The sequence below is a fragment of the Myripristis murdjan genome, chromosome 15, assembly GCF_902150065.1.
Source record: "Myripristis murdjan chromosome 15, fMyrMur1.1, whole genome shotgun sequence".
NCBI lineage: Eukaryota > Metazoa > Chordata > Actinopteri > Holocentriformes > Holocentridae > Myripristis > Myripristis murdjan.
The window spans coordinates 23,524,188-23,543,150 of NC_043994.1; the positions used below are offsets into that span (position 1 = coordinate 23,524,188).

Here is an 18,963-nt window from a genome sequence, read left to right on the forward strand (position 1 = left end):
CTTTTAACATCACTAATGTGCAAACTGCAGCTGACAGGTCAGGAGGGGCGGTCGACGGTTGGCAGGCGAGGTGCTGTGCGTGTTTGTTTTTGTTCAGAGCCTCCTGACCCTGGTTTGATCTTGAAGGTCTATCTAAAAGGAGGCATGTGTTACCTTGCTCCTCACACTATTCTCCATTAGCTTGATTACGTGTTGTTACAGAGCACCTTCTTTTCATCAGAGCTAATCTGCGTTGCCGGGCGACCCTCAACCCTATTCAGCACAGTAGCCCTCCTTCAAACATCATCTCTGTCTCCTGGATCCCCTTAGCTTTGAAAAAGGATCCTGGGTCTTTAAAAGTGGACAGGGTCCTGAGCCATTCAAGGTGTATCCAATGCCTCTCGCTCAGCAAGACTCTTAAATGCAAAACAGACGGTGCAGCAAATAAAGATCAAAGGCAGCAGCCTTGCCTGCCTGGCCTGCTGTCCTCACATGCCAAGCGGTGCTGTCAGAGTGAATCACGGCCATGCAGCCTCCACGCTCACACTCCCCCCTCCCTCCTGCCACCTCAGGGCCACCACCCCCCCTTCTCCACTGTTACTGCCCCACTGTGCCACTATCTAACATCATGACAACATACACACACACGGTCAAAAACAAACTCAACCCCACAGGGCACTCCTGCCTTTGTCTGACAACAGTAGACCAAGCTGGAAATAACCGCAGGGCATCAGAGCAACCAGACGTCTCTCACCTCCCTGCACATCAGGATCCTCTCTATTGTCTTCAGCGTGAGAGCAGGAGAGAGAGGAGCATTTCAAACATCAGCAGTGTTTGCATTCATAGTGGTTTATACACCCCTCTGGGCAAAGTGCAGAACTTCTCTATACTCTGTTTTCTCCTGGTGGTGAATTCAGTGATCTGCTGTATGGTCACGCTGACTCAAAAGGAATATTGTTTTTCTATGCAATGATCTGAGCAAGAACAAACTGCACCCTCTTAAAGGGAATTGTAACTTCATTTTCATTTGAGTGCAAATAGTGTAAGCATGGATCACTAGCAGAGCATATAAAACTTGTGGTTGTACATTACTCATAAGTTCAGCTCAATGAAAGGCATGGCTGAATATCATAACTCTTTTATTAGGGGGCAAAGCAGGACTTTTTTCCTTTGTTGTCCCCATTTTTCCAACAGCTGTGTGTATATGATTTTATGAGTGGGCGCATGTTATATTAGCTTTTGTCTAAAATAGCACACAAGACAAGTACAACAACAATGGGCAGGTGTACCTCAAGCCAATCCTGCACTTCTCAGCCCATTCGACAAAATGACAAATATTGATTGCATCTCATTCAGGCTTAAGGTGATTTGTACAATATGTGCAGGAACTTTTGAGAATGATGCATTGTTTTTGTGCCTGCGCTCTCCTTTCTGTTCCTCTGTAGATGTTGAGGCTGGAGAGCCCTGCAGCATCTCAGGTCTGACCTAGCAGCAGGGGTTAAGTAAGGCGCCGTGCCCTTTTAGGAGCTCCACAGCTACTTGACCTGTTTGTTCAGCTGCACACCCGGGCACGCACATGTTTGCGCCCCCTCCCCACTCCTCCTCCCCTGATTCTGTGCCAAAGATGTAAGCCTGGGGCAGGCACAGCGCCAGCCGCCCCACCCCTGTTTTGCAGAGAGGACAGTGGGGGTGAAGAGATAAGCGACCTCCTAGTCCAGGTCAGCTATTCCAGATTAGAAGACGGAATACAACCTTTTAATTAGGTTTGCCATGCAGTGAGGGCCCTGCGGTATTGCGGCCCAGACACTTCCTGCAATGTACTACACCACCCATAAAGTGGCAGAATGAGGGAGTGAGCGAAAGAAAGAGTGAGGGCGAGAGGCTAAAAATGGCTTTGCCACATCTGCACCGCGTCACAACACAAAGAGATGCCTGCCTACCACGATGCACCCAGTCTGTTGCTTTGTGGCTGTAGACCCACCCGAACCCCTACAGTGACCTCCAGCAATAGTTCACTGGCAAAAACACATAAATGCCTTTTCTGGGAACTGACTATTGTGTGTAATGCTTCATCTAACATACTGTCTGAATCCAAAGTGCAAAAGTTTGTCACAAAAGCCAGTATTGACTATGCATTAGCTTTCTGGTATGATTTTTTTTTTTTTTTAAGAAATTGTATTACCTGCACAACAACCTGTTATAGAAATGAGCACAACTTGGAGATAAACATTTTTGCAAGCAAACATTCATTTATAGTCACCACCCTGCCTCTACTTTTCCTTGTGGGAAATCAAAATTCAAGAATTAGAAAGTTAGAAAGAGGGCAGTTGTGCTTTCTTTTCTTTTTGCATTTATTACAGAATAAACCCATCTATTATTTATTCAGTGCTAAACTGGGTTTCATGTACTTATATGACTCATTCCAGTGGCTGGCTTAGTGCTTCATGATCCCTCATGTCAACTCTGGACTTGGAAAGACTGCTTCTACTTTCTGTGCTCCATTTTCATGGAATGCTTTACATTATACACTGAAAATCAGCACTTTCATAATATTTTCAAGATTATGATTTCAAACACATTTGCGTGTAATTGATAATTGTCATCCTATTCCATTTGCTTATTTATTTATATATTATTAAAATCGAGGGTCTCTCTCAATTGAGTTTTAAAGAACTTTCAAATGAACGGATGAGCTTTTCCAATATTTTTTTTTTTCACCACTGTTTCTCTTGTAACTCTTTTTTATTGTCTTATTCCCACAGTTACGCTCTTGTCTGGAGATCCACTGACAAATGCCAGAGCCAGAGCTGTCAGACTGGATCAAAAACGCTGTAAATATGTTGAACATAATTTCCTTCTCTTAACAAAAATAGAGGCAAAATACCAACAATCATATCTTGATGATGCTTAATGACCCCTTTTGCATCCTTGACAATATACCACTAATATGGTGCTTTGCATCCTTTGAAACATACCAGAGGAGAGCCCTGGAAATAGCAACAGAGAAGTGAGGCCTCCCTGAGGCCCCACAGCAAGCCTGACGAGTTTTACTGCGCTTTCACTGCATATCGTCCCAGGCATATTTCCATCTATCCTTTAACATCCAATCTTCCTCATTCTCCAAATTCTGCAATCTAATTTTACACAAAGTCAGGCATGTTGGGTTGAATACCACCTGCCTGTTGTTTAGCTGGCGGTGATAGTGTTTGTGGCAAGAGGAGTAGATGTGAGGGATGAAAACTGAGGAGGGTGTAGGTGTAATTGCCTGCTCCCCAGACACGTGGAGCCTGTCTGGAGAGGAGAAACACGGAGGAGGTGGCGGTGGTATGTCACCAATTCGAGCATGGACCTAATGTTTCAAAATAAAGACGAACACCTCACTTTGATCTTCATGGCCTGTTCAGCAGTCGGCTCTGCTAAGATAACCATCCATGCTGGTTACTGTAATCTTAGCCTCGAACCATGCTTTTACTGGCGGGGTGGGGGTGGGGTGGGTGATGGAAACCATGACACAAGGCAGCAGCTTAAAAAGAGATCTTTTACACACTTGTCTCTTGACAATATGCAGGAAAAGCAGTGAGCAAAGCACTACCATTTTATAAACAGAGCTTTAAAAACTGTTTTGACAGCAGGTATATGAGGATAAGCTGTTGATAAAGGCTGTATTTAGGATAAATGGGTCAAGATACAGTGAGGGAAGCGCGAAGAGGAATTTTGTATGAATAGTGAAGCGACTAGGAGGTTACAAGGAGTGCCTGAGGGGTGTGGAACGTGCTGGGGCCTGCTGCATTATAAAGAGAAGCCCAGCACTCAGCCAGCTGAGCCATACACAGGACTGCAGGAATGAGGGCACTATGAATGGCTTTCTCTGTGTGACAATGACTACAGCACTCAGCGGAGAGGGAATGGTCAGAGGTCCCTACTATGGAAAGGCAGCATTCAGTGTGTGCACGAGCGTATGTGTGTGCGTGTATGTGTGTGTGTGTGTGTGTGTGTGTGTGTGTGTGTGTGTGTACACACTGAGAAATTACTCAGGAATGTGAGGATACATGCCAAAGACAAAGAATTTGAGTCGCATTCAGGGGAACCTTACCCTCCTCACCCTCTGAAGAAATATCACAATCCCATCAAAAGGCCTGGCCTGAGAGCCACACTGGATGGAACTAATGGAAGTCTTGTGCACTGGCTTAAGCTGTTGGAGGAGTTTAATTGGTAGAATATTTTTTTTTTTTTTTTTCCCTGAGATGAATTTTCTTTGACAGCAGGGTGAGAATCTAATAGCAGCTGATCCACCTCATCTGGGCCAGTTCACTGGTGATATTCCACTAAGCTTGTTAATATCCACCCAGGAGAGATAATTGCCACAATGTTCATAAAGGGTAAGTAGGGCTAAGCGATATGGACAAAATGAAATGTCAAGATGTCTTTGACCCAACACCTCGCCAGCGGCATTTCATGAGATATTTACGCACAAGATATTTTGATAAATAGTCATCAGTAATGTGGATATGATGTGCAAGCAGGTAGAAGAAACTACCAGAACGGCTTGCATGCCTTTACTGTAATGCAGCCTGTAGAACCAAGGAAACACAATGATTATGCAATATCTAAAATCCCTATAATATCATATAATATCAGCCTAACATTTGTGTAATCTCCCAGCCCTAAGGGTGAAATTATCAAGAGAGAACTTGGTAAATCAAAGGATGCTTCTCAGTGACACATAAACTGGATTTTTTTTTTTTTAATTCAAAGATTTATATCTCAAAAATCTTTCCGTACAACTGTATTCACACATTCTTTATAATCTATGAAGGCGTAATCCTAACTTGAGATAGGGATCCTCACGCTGATGGTGAACTGAAGAGTAAGACAGGTTATCTCAAGTTAGCATTCAGCCACACGTGAACCAGAAACCACAATCATGGACACCCAACTCAGCCACAGCTACAACTTAATAAATACTTTACAAAAATAATGCAGGCTTTTTACAATGAAGAGGCTGATCTGTGTCAGAGAGACAAAGAACATGGTTGTAAATTATTTGTTAAAATTAAAAAAAAAAAAATGTGCATGCTAAATAAACATACTTACAAGCATACATGACAACCTGGATATTACAGTCGACCAAACAGGGGAGATGGGACAAACTTTGACCCCAGTCCTCTGCAGGCTCCCCACCCCCCACCCCCAATGCATTCCTGGGCGATCTTCTTCTGCCTATCCTCACTGGCCTCTCAAATTCAAACATAAACAATCTACGGAGACAAACATAGATGTAATCTAAACGGACAGCCTTACAACAGCAATTTTCCCTTTTATGAATATAAACTGAAATTTCCCTTTATTGACCCACACTGAAAAAATTAAAATTGGCAACATAATTACTGGCAAAAAAACAAACAAACATTATTTATGTTACATTTTTCTCCAAGGCATATTTTATAGAAAATTAAAAATAAACAAAACAACACTTTGTCTCTGGTTTTGGTGAAGACAAAAAAAAAAAAAAAAAAGTTTGTTGTGTGTCCAAGTGAGAGATCTGAATCCATTGGATTTCCGTTCCTCTTCATGTTGGCTCAGAGGAACAGTCAGTCCTGTTTCTCAGAGCCTTGCAGTTCGTCTGTGTTATTTGACCTAAAGTTGAATAAAACGGAGATGGTCTCAGCACCATTTGTGAGGTTTAGATGAGTGTTTAAGAAGTGTTTTTGGTTCCCTTCACCCCAGAGAGGGCTAGAATTCTCTGGCTTCCTCAAACTGTTTGTAGTAGTCCTCATCCTGGGGGTTTTCAGGGCACTTCTGCCCGTTGTTTGGAGGCCTTGCCTGGTTGTAGCGGCTCCAGTCCCCCTTGCAGATGATCCAGGGTAAGATGTCCACCTTATAGTGCAGGTCAGCTGAGAACTCTGTGCTGATGAGGTTGGGTGTGCCAGCTCCCTTGCCGCGAGTAATGAGCTTCATGTTGTCGTCGTAGCAGCAGTGCTGTGCCGCCAGTGTGGTGGACTCGAGTGTCAGCATGGAGCGGATGCAGTAACGTGCTGTGGGCTTGTAGATCTCCAGCTTCTCTTTTGGCCCACTGGCATCTTTCCAGCGGAAATCTCGGCGTGTAGTGGCGTCATGTACGTCAGCTGTGCTGTACGCCACCTCGGTGGGGTAGGAGCACGGGCAGCTGGGAAGGTCGTTGGTCACCTTGGTCATGTACTTCTTCAAGAAGTCACTCTTACAGTTCATCCATCTCTCACAGCTGTCTGTGTCTGGAAAACATTAGGTCAGAGTTAAACGCTACATCTCCTTCCCAACACCCCGCGTCTCATGTTAGAAGATGAAAACAGGAGCATATGAAGGTGTAATGTGTGACTGAAGGTGTGTTTTGTCATGGCAGAGCTCTGACTTGATTGGGAACAGACAGATGCAAAGAGAGCGAGCAGCAGCATGCTGTGCTCTTCCTGCCCTGCCGAACATTTCCATCTCTGCACAGTAATGGGGCAGAGCCAAAGGATGAGGAATGCTAAGTGTGAGCAGGAATACTGGGCTGTGCACTGCTGCCAGATGGATGAGCTGTCTTTGACAGCACGACCATCTGACTGAGGGAGTAACACAAGAACAGAGAGAATCTTACCAACACCAAAGAGCTCTGTGGCATTGAACTCATCTGTTCCAGCCAACAGGCTCACTTCAGTAGCTGCCGTCTTGAAGGCATCTTCAATTCCTGTGGATAGATGAATGCATGGTAAATGGTTTATCAAAGGATGAAAGTCATCAAAGGACCACACAAGCACACACATGCACTTCGAACCACATCTTCCAATACCCTTGAAAGCTATCTTCACTATAGAGCTAGTATTTTTCTATGCACATCCATATTTATACAACAAAGGTTATCCAGAATTAAGACATATTGCCTTTACCTGGGCAGTTGGGCATATCACAGGTACGGGACTCAGTGGCTGTACAAGCATAACCACATGACCTGGTTCTCTTCTGATTGCCATTCCCACAGGTGACACTGCACGCTGACCAGTTACTCCAATCCCCCTCTCCATCAATATAGTCTGGATGAGAGACAGAGAGACATAGAGAGTGAGACTCAGCTCTGATGGAGGCCACATGCTGCATCCAGGCCTGTTAACATGCCTCACTAATAATAAGTGGGGGAGGACATGAAAGGGGAAGTAGGGCGGCAGCCTCAAAGTTCTCTTTGACTTTGACCCTCAAACCAGATACCAGGCAGGCCTGTGTGAGCACACACACACACACACACACACACACACACACACACACAAACACACAAACACACATGCACAGACCGTACTGTACGCGCTGACACAAAGTTGTAGAACCAATAAATCCAGGGCAAAGGGTATGTGTGCGTGCGTGTGTGTGAGTGTGTTTGTGTTGTCAGTCAGGAAAATATTAGGGCACCATTTTGCAGATTCCAACAAAGCTGGGAGACATCCAGAAGGCAGCTGACAAATAGACATTTTCTCCCATGTTATAAATGCAGAGGATATCAGCTCCAGTATCCTTGGTGACAGTGACACTAGACACAAAGCAGTTGCTGTATGTGTGATTCATTGAGTCTGAAATGGGAAGTGAAATGGCGAGAAATCCTCCTTAACTCCAATTATCATTCAGCAGATCACTGTAATGGGTATACATGGAAACAGTTACAGTGGGCTGTATGACCAATTCATCCCAGAGCAGCACCCCACCCACCACCACCACACACACACACACACACACACACACACACATGCACACATCTTGAAAGCAATTTACTCCATCAATGAGGAGAATTAATGTGGGCATGTTGGGATGGAAGTATTTCTGGCCTGGGTCCAAACCCTCCTATAACCCCCTCACTGCCATCTGCCCCTCATTATGAGCATTTTGTATGAATACAGGCCAGATAGCCATCTAGCTCCACACCCTCCCCCCTCTATTACACATTATGGCCAAAGAACTGGAGGCCGCTCGTACAAAAGGTAGCATACAGAGATCTTGGAACTAGCCAGCGCGTAGCCCACCGATGAGATGACTAAATCCAATATCAATGGCCTGTGACTGACGGCACATGCTGCCAATCCACAATTATGATTTTATTACAAGATTTCCAACCAGCAGAGTAATGAGGATAAATATGTTCTGTCCACTAGTGTGGTATGAAACAAGGACAACCGCAGTGATAAGCCAAAGACATTTTAGTACGGTTTATGGTTTGACAAAAAAAAAATAAAAAATACAGTTTATGAAATCTCGTTCCTAACCACTGTAGTGCAAGTGCAAGTGGATAAAATGCCATTTTCTTCAGCGCACGCATTCTTGTTCAACCATGTTGGTTTGGGCATGCTTCAACTTGGTGAGGATGGATGCCGTATGACAGTGAGTGTAAATTCTTCCACAGCAGATTTATCTGTGGGGTTACTGTTGGACAGTGTTGTGAGAATGGTGTGGCAGCCTAACAGTGCTCCTGGCCCTGCTCCTGCCGTCCAACTTTGATGTTGGAGGGCGTTTAAACTGTGTCATGTAGCCAGCTCCACGCCACAGAGGAATCCATCTCATAAAAGAGTGTTAAAGGCTTCAATCAGGGGCTCCTAGAGGCTGGCCTGGGATGACTGCACTTATTATGGTGACAGCTTAAATCAGCAAATCTGCAAATTACAGATTCCACATCAGACTATGGCTATCTGTTGAAATGCTGCAGACCAGTGTCCAAATATGAGCCTATGGGTCTGAGGAAATATTCTACAAAAGCGCAATGTATGCTCATTTCCTGTGTACAAAAAAAGCATGCATACACACTCACAGATCCACACACACACCCCTCCTGTCACTCTCACCGTATTCAGCCTGAGCTTTGCTTCCTCCCCCGGTGCTTCCTCTCCTGTCCCAGTCTCCCAGCGGCCGGAGGAAGTTACTGTCCTCCGTGTTGCCATATGAGTGGTCATGCTCCTCTGTTCGATGAGGGGTGGAGGCTGAGGAGGAGGAGGAGGACGAGGATGAGGATGATGAGGAGGAGGAAGTGTGAGGCCACCAGTTTCTCCAGTTAGGAGAGGCCCAGCTGGGTTTGTTCTCCTTGTGGAGACCCTTCTCTGGCTCAGGACCCTCTAGTCCGTCCACCACTTCAATGGTCACCTGCATCAGGATACATAATATATCGATTAAAATAACTGCAATGCAATATCAAAATTAAACGCCGTCATCAAGCAACATGTGATTTTTATGTGTTTTTGGACCAGCTGGGCTGCATGGGAGCCAAGCGGCTGTTGTGAGGGGACACTTTCAGAGACTCCCACTCCCGATAACCACCCCCCACCCTTCTGTCCTAACACATGTGCCTCACAGATGAGGGGGGACCTCCACCCCTGCTCCACAGCTACCCTCCCACCTCCCTGGCTCTCTCCACCTAAACACAAAGTTCAAAGGGCTACTCAGCCTCCTCCAGACCATGAAAGCCAGATGAATCCCAGGATCAAAGACACCCCCCCACCCCTCCACCCCCTGCCCCTCCCTTCTCCCACACCCTCACTCCCTTGCTCAATTGCTTGCCCCGCTCTCTTCCCACATCTTGAGATGTTAATACACTTTGTTCGTGCTCGGATTTAGCAGTGATACTCTCAGAAATGGAAAGACCCCCTTGCTGGATTAGACAGGAGAATGATTTAAACATGGCAGCGGTTGCTCAGCCATCTGCACACTGAGAGACTTATGGGCAAGGGCTTGCCACACATTTACATAAGCTGCAGTCAGTCTTCCTGCACTTGGGTTAGTAGTGAGGCATTGCTGGTTAGCGTCTGCCTTTCAGCTGTCATTATGATGGACGTGAGATTTGACCTCAGTGTCTATCTTAAGCTTCACTCCAAGCCAGAAAGTGTGAAGGGAGACGGAGAGGGAGAAGTGAAGGAGGAAGGGAGAGGAAAAAGGGGGTAGCGATGTGCACCAGACTATTCTCCCTCTTCCTGTTTGCTCTTCCTGTCTTATGTGCTTGGGTAACCATGTCTTACAAGTGAGTGAAAGCATGAAAGCACACAAGCAGGTGCACACACACACGTGCACACGCATAGACACCGTCATGCACAGACACACATGGTTACCTGTATGTTGGGATTCTGTCCATTGATATCGGCTTTGGAGAGGTCAGGGAAATTGTGCAGGTCTAGGAGGAAAGCTCCTGGGCCATCCCGCTGCAGGCTGCTGCCAGTGCCTTGTGCCCAGGGGAGGGTGGCAGGTCGGTGGGCCAACCGATGCTCTGGACCAGTCCTCCGGTCCTCAGGAGCCAGTTCACTGGAAGGGCTGCTTTTTGCATTGATATTGTTCTGCACAGGAGAAAAAAAACAAAGCGTACATGTTGTTATACTGGATAGTGATTTTACATTGTAAAATAAATCAAATATTTACAAAAGTACTGTTTTCTGTTTAAAAAAGCAACTGAATAAAGATCAGTTTACCTCACAAGTGGCTTACATAAACTCAAACAAGTAAATGAGGCCCAGTATTTTCCTTGGCACCTACAGTCTACACATTCAGCAACATTAGATTGATGTCTCATGCTGACATGGGGTTCATGTGGCCATGACCTCTTTCATAAATCCTGCAGACGAATGGACTCTTAACTGCCTGGGACCCTGTGAGAGGGAGCCACTACACCACCTAGGTCAGTGTAAACAGTAGGACAAACAACAGACTCCTGTACTCTAGTCTCCAGTCCACAGTCTATATTCAGACCCTGTGTTACAGCTGGACTGTATGGGTTTTTTCCATTTTTAACTGACAGAAAATACTACTCCTTTACCATAGTATTATTATGTGGACATATATAGCGTGTTATGGTTCTTGTGCTGGCAGAAAGGAACTATGTGAGACTGACGGTTTCGTTTATGTCCAGCACTGGGAACATGCAAAGAAACTTAAACAAACATTGCAAAATAATTGCTTCAGCCTCCTTGTAGACAGAAAAACACTCCATCGTTTGACAGAAGGTTGTAAATTCGTCCAAAAGGACAGTTGAGGCATATGTCCCCTGTCACATATGCACAGAAGGAGCAATTACTCCTCAATTGGACAGACAGCCATAAGTAGTCGGCAATCATCCATTCTGGGGTGGCAGAAAATAAGATCAAAGAGAACCATCAATCATGTTCCATGTTTTCTTTTTTCAACTCCCATTTCTTCCTGCCTAGTGTTTTTGTGGCCAGGCTGAGGCCTGAGAATATGGCAGCAGTGCTGTACGGTTGCGGTGGCCAGTCACAGACAAAGTGTCAGCTTAGCCACATTGTGGTGGGCATAAAAGCCCCCAGTGGAGCTGTTTGTGTCCGGCCAAGGTGCACTCTGGGACAATATGGGCTTCGTAAATGGAGCTGCGCAGTGCAAGTGGAGGGATTATAAATGTACAAGTTGCTTGAATGCAACCACAGAGAGGACAGGGGCAGCACGGAGAGACTTTCATATCCATTTAGCATTACTTTTGTAAAGCCACTTACCTACACTGAGTTCCATATATGAAGAATTTCAAAACATTCAGCCCACATTTCTTCTTTAAGTGAGCTATTGCCATAATTATAGCTATCATGTAATTGCCCATAATTTTGAGGAACATAGTAGCTCAACATTTTGCATGAATCTCCAAACAAAGAGGGGAAGAGGTTTTAGACAAGTTTATAAACAAAATCATAAAATTTGAGGAAGAGGAATGAATTAAACATTCTGAAAATGTAGATTCCAATTAATACCGCAAAGAATGTCCTGCGCTGACCGAGACCAACCAATTACGGCTGAAAGATAAACAGGATATGAAGCTCTGCAAAGGAGAAGGTAATTTCAACATGCCAGCATGGTTTGTCCATCCACTATCCAGCCTTTATGTGAACATCACAGGACCCTCTTTGGTTCTATCACAAGTGCTTAAGCTTTGAGATGCCAAAGTGATAACCCTGCCTTTCAAGTTCCCAGCCTTCAGAAGTCACTCACTGGCTGCAGATGAAGTCCTTTGAGCAGACAGCGCCTTTTTACATGGAGGACAATCACCTACCACTTTCCCAGATCTCATTCAAGCCAACAACACTTGACAGGTTCAATCTGGACAATAAATGAATAAATAATTAGGTAAACCGTAGATAGGTGAGGTAGCGGTCAATGGGATTATATTTTATACTGGCTTCCAGCAACATAAATAAAGAATACACAATTTGCTTTTGCTCCCAGACACCACTGTTTTAGTGCCACTGACACCACAAATTGTCCCTTGGATTACAAATTGCCACAAAACGCCCACAGATTTCTAAGTCATGGTCTGATACTGAACATAGTCCAATGACGCAACCTGGAAAGTATTCCTCAGTATATTTCCTACAGTATGACACTTTGAGCCCTCCTAAGTCACAGCACTTCTCATTTTACGAAGTTAATCCAAATGGTTTTTAATGATGTCAGAGACGCCCTAGGAGGTGAACTGGTCACCCAGCTGCAATGACAAACACAGAATTGGGACACAGCGGTAGATTGCACGATTCTAACAATTACTAAAATGAAGTTGTCCAATTGTCCAATGACCTACCACCTCAATCCATGAAATTCATGCATTATCTGTCTTAATCTATGCAGAAAACCCCTAACTTGTGACTATGCAAATGCAACCACAAGTACATTTTCAGGGGACAGTAATTGTTGCAGTATGAAACTCTGTGACACTTTTTGCAGGGCAAATAACAATCCTCTGTTATATGGTCTAATCCTAACTCAATCATATGTCATATATTGGTGTATTACACCACTCACATGGATTATGAAGGCCTGACTCCAGTCTGGGTGGTTCAAACTGGTTGTGATTAATCCCAATGCTCCTGACTATGTTTCCAAAGTGTGCATGTATGCATTAATAGAGCAAAAAAGCCAATATGCCATGATTATTTGGGAGTTATGTTTTTGATCTGGTGTACTTCAACATCATATACTGATTATGATATCCTGAAAATGGATATATCAGTGATTGGCTGTTTTTTGGCAATCCAGTCAACTGTCTGATTTCATAGTTGTGTATTCTAAAAAAAGTACTGCAATGATAGAGGTCTGATTATATACTTCAAATAGTGTTCCGGTGTGGTAATACTATGTGATTTATAGGCTAAGTAGATTATATGGTGGACTGCAGGCTAACAAAAAGCAACATGTAGAAAAAAATGATAATTGGTCTTTTTAACAAAAATATAGACGCTTTTCCAAGACTGCTGCAAAATGGTATAAAATAATGATAATAATTATGTTAGCCCATCAGTTATGTTGTGGTTATACACCAGTGTTTTCCTAAGGCCTCAAGGAGAAATCATAGATAATAAAACCATTCAAACAAAATGTTTTTCCTGGTTGATGTCTTTGCTGGGAAGAGTAACTCTCACCCAGTGCACCTTACACTCATGGCAACAAGTGGGCTTAATGCATCAGTTCCTTATTCAAATAGCATGTAATTAATTTTGGAAATAAAAAGCTGGTTTCTAGTGTGGACAGGTTTGTCAAGGTCTTTTCAGCTCCCTGGGAAGATTTAGTGCCATAAACTCTCACTTTTTTATGGGCTCGCTTGAGAAACTTATCTGTTAGCCATAAAAAGCAATGCGGTGCACAAGGAAGCCTAATTGTGAGGTTTATAACTGCTGGGAAACTGAGCCATGGTCAGTCCAGATGATGTCTAATTAAAGTCATAAAGGTGTCCATGCAAGAAACAGCTGCAATTACCAGACATCTTAACCATTTTTCACCTTTATCTATCTGGCGAACGCATCCAGATCCACATATTCACATTAAATAGCTGCCCAGTGCAGTCACATTGAGGGAGGTAGGATGGTCCACTTCACTTTCCAAGCTCAGATTCTTCCAGCCAGCGAAGGATTCAAACCTTCAGCAGCTCGTCTCTCACACCTAAAAGCTAACATCAATTTCAAGGGTGGATTTTGTATCTCAAGACCAAAGAGAGTGCCACTGATATTTTAGTCCACCTTCCATGATTTCTTAAAAACTTTTAGAAAGTATTGTTCCAAGGTCTCTAATCATAAGACCATATTTCATTTTGGTGAAACATGTTCCTGGATTCTCATTTGAGCAGTCAGCTTCAGACATCAGCTGCCAGTGGAATGAGTACTCAGTTGTTTTTTTTTTTTTTTTCTCTCTCTCTGTCTGTCTTAAATGCTAACACCACCAGACACCAATTGAGCCAGATGCCTGTCAAATTACTTCTCGAAACAGATGCCAGGGATAAAAAAAATAAATAAATAAAAAATAAATGCTTTGTCCGTCCCAGTGCTGTTCATATATGCATCTGTAATATGATCACCAGACTACTGGAAATCAAGGGAGAGAAATAGCAACATGTCATCTCTCTCAACAGTTTCTGTGGGGCTCAAAAATAGACAATACTGCTGAAAACATCATCCATCACTGAAATGCAGTGGTTAGACAACAGAAACAGAAGAAAACTATACGGGAGGCACTGAGATTCACTGCCTATGTTCTCAAACTGAGGCCGTACTCCAGTCTGGCAGCTCAGCAGTGTGAGGTGTAAACCAGTTACTTGCAATGTCATGTGTCAAAATGATGGAACCAGGACTGTACTGATGCCTGGGCGCTTATGAACCCACACAAGACTAGACCAAAAACAGTAAATGTCATGAATCTGTGTGTGTATAAAAAAGGCTAACAAGGAACAGTCAGATTCCTGGAATTCAGGCACGATATTTTTTCCACTTCAGCAGAGTAATCACAGCACAAAAAAATATGGAAAGAATGGAAAGAATGCAGAAACTGGAGCAGTTTATATGGAGTAACTGGAGTTGTGTCAAAACAAAAATTCCTGAAAAAGAAGTAAAATTCAGTTTCAGGTAATGTTCACATAATACCTGTGTCTGTCTTCCTGAGTTCACTCTCAGTGGATGTTAATTAGAGAGATGAGCTGTTTTCCCTTCTTGAATACAACAATCAACATTAATCAGGATGACTGTCTTACTCCCCAGGAATAACACACTTTAAAAGCTAAAACTTTGGTGGTGCTCCCCCTTGATGGCAGGCCATTTCAGAGGTGGTATTAATCATCTGAGTGATACGACTGAGATCTTCCTCAAAGAGGGACGTGTTCTAATTTGAAGATCAAAAGTGACACACCATTCCTCAGTTCATTTGGGGCCTCCCAGGATGTCACCCCCACCCTGAAAAGCCATGAATGAACCTCGCACACACAAGCCATCCCCTCCCTTCCTCCCTCCCTCCTCACGGCATCTCCTCTCCTTTTCCCGCTTCCCCCTTTTTCACTTTGTGAGGGCTGCTTAAAGGGGCATGACTCCATTTTCAATTGGGAGCAACTCAGGGGGCCTTCCCCCCAGGGAGGCTGGCAGGAAATGAAGGCAGTGCACATTGTGCCAGATGCTTTTCAGTGCTACACTTAGGTGGAAAAGAAAACTATCCTTCCCCTGTCACATACCTCATACTAGGTATATGGTGCATGTGTGTTTATTTACTTTATCAAAACTGAAACACAGAGCATTCATTAGCTCACGAGTGAACTGCTTGGACAGTTAAAAAAAAAAAAAAAAAAAAAAAAAAAAAATCAATCAAAAGGTTAAGGGGCAAGTGTCCCATGATTTATCCAGCTTCACGGTATTATTGCACAGCTGTACTTGTCCTTCAATAGCTGGCAAACACTAATAGATATTTTTTTTTAAAAAAATACAATATTGACATCACATTTTGAAGAGGGGGGCACACTAACCTTAAACTGCAAAATGAATGTGCCTTTATGAGTTGGTGATGATACTGCTCACCCTGCTTCCATTGTGCCTACAACCAAGAGTTTTTTCTTCCTGTCCCACTACAGGTGCACAGAGCCGGATCCTGTCATTTGTGTTTCTGTGAATGGCATTTTAAATATGACACCTTGGGATGACAATACACCCCCTGGGCCGTGACAAGCCCGGGCGAAAGATGACATCATCGTCTTCAGTGGCAAACCAGTGAAGCATATCTGCACATGGCCAGAGCGGTCCATTCATGAGCACGAAACCATTCAGTCCTCGTCTCACCGTGGGGTATGTGTAGAAATGTTGGGCACTTTCTCTGAGAAACTGACAGACTTAATCCAGAATCTGAATGTAAATGTAGACTACTGACAATGAAATCTGAAGGTTTAAAGGGCAGGAATGGGGTGGCATGCTTTTGGTATTTTTCTTAGAATGTTCTCCTTCCTGCTCCTGATGGTTTCACCCAACGTTTGGCTGTGAGACAAACATCTGATAAATTCCAGGAATATATCCTCCAGCTTTGCATGACCCAAGATCCAACAGAACACAGGCTTGCTCTTTACATATACACAGGTTTGTCTAAAGTGATGGCAGTGATGGTGGAGATATGAGGAATTACATTAACCATCCTGTGTTTAAGTGAAAATTGTTTCCATTCAGCTCCCCACGCCATAATAAACCATTTACAGAGAACACAATTGCGACCGTTTCAATGAGCATAAATACCCATTTATAATTAGGTCATGGAGTAGGCAATGAGTGACTAAAGTATTTCAGTAGCAAGCTAAAAATACATCAAAAAGCAGCCAAAGCATGCTTAACTCTCCAAAAAAGCCTGTTGATCCCAGGCCCGTCTTAACCCCTTAGGTCAGGATTTGGGGTCTGCTGGAATCTGGGTGCTTTACTCTGATGTTAAAACAGGCTGTTAAACTATTAAACCTGACTGAAGTGGTGTCACGCTGACAAGTGTCTCCCTTGCAAAATTCTATACAAGCACATCCTAAATTAGTGTTTCTCAGCTGTGGGGCCACAACATGAGGTCTCTGACAGGAACATATTAAAATCAACAGTGGAAAGCTGAACCTACTCTGATGTCAAAGGATCTCTGACATGCACGCATTGGGAATTCATGGGATGGATCCGGCCTGTTTACCTTCACATTGCTGTAATCCTTTTCATGTGCCCTATGCTCTTACATATCTGAGTGCCATATGGAGTTAAAGGGAAGGAGCGGGACGTAAAGCTGGGTGAGAGTGAACAGTATTAAGTCAGATGGATGCAGACCATCCTCCAGCCACAATTTTGGGTGACACTGGGGGATTCAGCTCCGACCCTCTGCCTCCACTAGTGAGCACTTAGATGACAGTGATGAGTCCATGATGACAGAGAACTGCCTGCAGCTAGCATTTAACCCCCAACAATAGGGAGGTGTGTCTGTGGGGGGACCTGATCTCTGACCCTGCCTCATCTTCCTACTCCTCTACTGCCTCACTGCCATTCCCAGGGGACACCCTAGGGAGACCACATCCCTGTATGTCAACAACCCCGAAAGAATCAAAGGGACCCTCAGGGAATGGAGGCTTTATATTACCTGGGCCATAGGCATATATGAGCATTTTATCAAACCCATCTGTGACCATTAAGCCTGTTTACAATGAGACTCCTTTCAGATCACCACACAACAGATTTGGCATCAGATTTCTCCAAAAGAAAACTACTATAATCATGAAGTCTGGCAGGGCAATTCGTTCAACTCACCTCTGACAGTAAAGTGTCCTGGTCTATGTTCAGAGTTACATTTCCCTGGGGCAGCGGATTGCTCCGCAGCACTGTGATATGCAAGGTAAGGAGAAGAAGTCCCAGGAGCAGCAGCAGTTCCGCCGCCAGTCGCACCATCCTTTTGACGCGGCCGCTCTTCGGAGCCTGCGGTGTGGCCGGCGCTCCAGCACCGCCTCCTCCCGCTGCAGAGACTCCAATCTCCGGATCCGCCGGGGACGAGGAGCCGCAACACCACTTCGGAGCCACTTCGGGGATCAGAATTACTAAACTGAGGGGAAAAGGATAGGGGAACAGGCAACTGATCGGGGAAAAAGGTGCAACAGTTTAATTGGGGTCCAGCGGTTTTGTTTGTGGGCTATGGCTTTATCCTAATAAGATGTACTATCCTCTTTGATAGTGACTAGATTAGAGCCCACGATGGTAAGACCTTAAGGGGTGAACTGTCTGTTAAAATGATGCATTGGACTGTTCCAGCGCGCAGCATTAACACTGATCTCTTGTTGCGCCCTCGTCAAACCTCCACGCTTAGGAAACTTGCAGCCCAGTTGCCCCGTAGTGTCCCCGCCACATTCTTAGCCCCACAATCCAAATTCCCTCACTTAGCTCACCGTGGGACACATCTCTTGGTTTGTCCACATTCTGTACCATCCAAAAACATTACAAGGATGGAGCGACGGAGTTGTGAGGCTACCCTTGGAGCGCAAAAATGAGAGGAGAGCCCCAAAAGTTCTGTCCACTTCAGTGTTCATCCATTATGCTGCAGACTGTGATCCCTGAAGCGCAGGTTGGCATGCGTCTCGAATGAGTGCTGCTGAAGTCATACCAAAGCAAAGGAAACCACGACTCACTAAGGCACACACGCTGCTCCTGTTGTGCGCTGTTGAGGTGGTTTTATACTATACGCCCCTCTGCTGGTTTGCTGTCAAGACGCCCTCCCCTTATTTAACTCTTTCATCCCTCTGAGCGACTGCTGCGCAAACTGGGCTCCGGGTTCCATTAAAAGTCCTCAAGGAGGTTCCAGAACAACCAACACGATGAGGAATAGTTTAGTTTCACTACAGTGTCACTTCCCTGCTACAGGGACATGTTAAGGATGTCTTACTTTAAGTCACTGTGGCGGGAGGCACCAGTCTACAAACTTCTTTCTCCTCTAACAGGGTCATACAGAATTAGTGTGTAATAATAGGAAAACATCTTAATGACACATTAGGAGGTCATTTTTGCCCTCTAAATAATTCCTTGAAGCAATTTCCCCTTTTCTGGATAGCCTATGTATCAAAGACCCCCCAGTGAAAGAGAGATTACAAAAAGAGGGCAGTGGGTGCAGTGAAGCTGGGCTGGGCTGAAAATTGAATACACTCATCCTTACAAACCAAACCAAAAACAGACAATGATATCGTACAGTCAAAAGTAATATGTGGTCTCGAGTTAA

The 18,963-nt window shown here is 44.4% G+C and overlaps 1 protein-coding gene across 1 annotated transcript; it reads right to left on the reverse strand.

Moving 5' to 3' along the window:
* Window positions 1-4,764: 4,764 nt before the first annotated feature.
* ism1 (isthmin 1) lies at window positions 4,765-18,354 on the reverse strand. The gene is made up of 6 exons (XM_030069931.1): window positions 17,511-18,354; window positions 10,071-10,292; window positions 8,817-9,111; window positions 6,885-7,028; window positions 6,596-6,685; window positions 4,765-6,230 (listed from the first exon to the last, which is right to left on the reverse strand). Exons 1-6 carry the CDS (start codon window positions 17,646-17,648, stop codon window positions 5,713-5,715), a joined length of 1,407 nt encoding a protein of 468 aa, XP_029925791.1. The 5' UTR covers window positions 17,649-18,354; the 3' UTR covers window positions 4,765-5,712.
* Window positions 18,355-18,963: the final 609 nt, after the last annotated feature.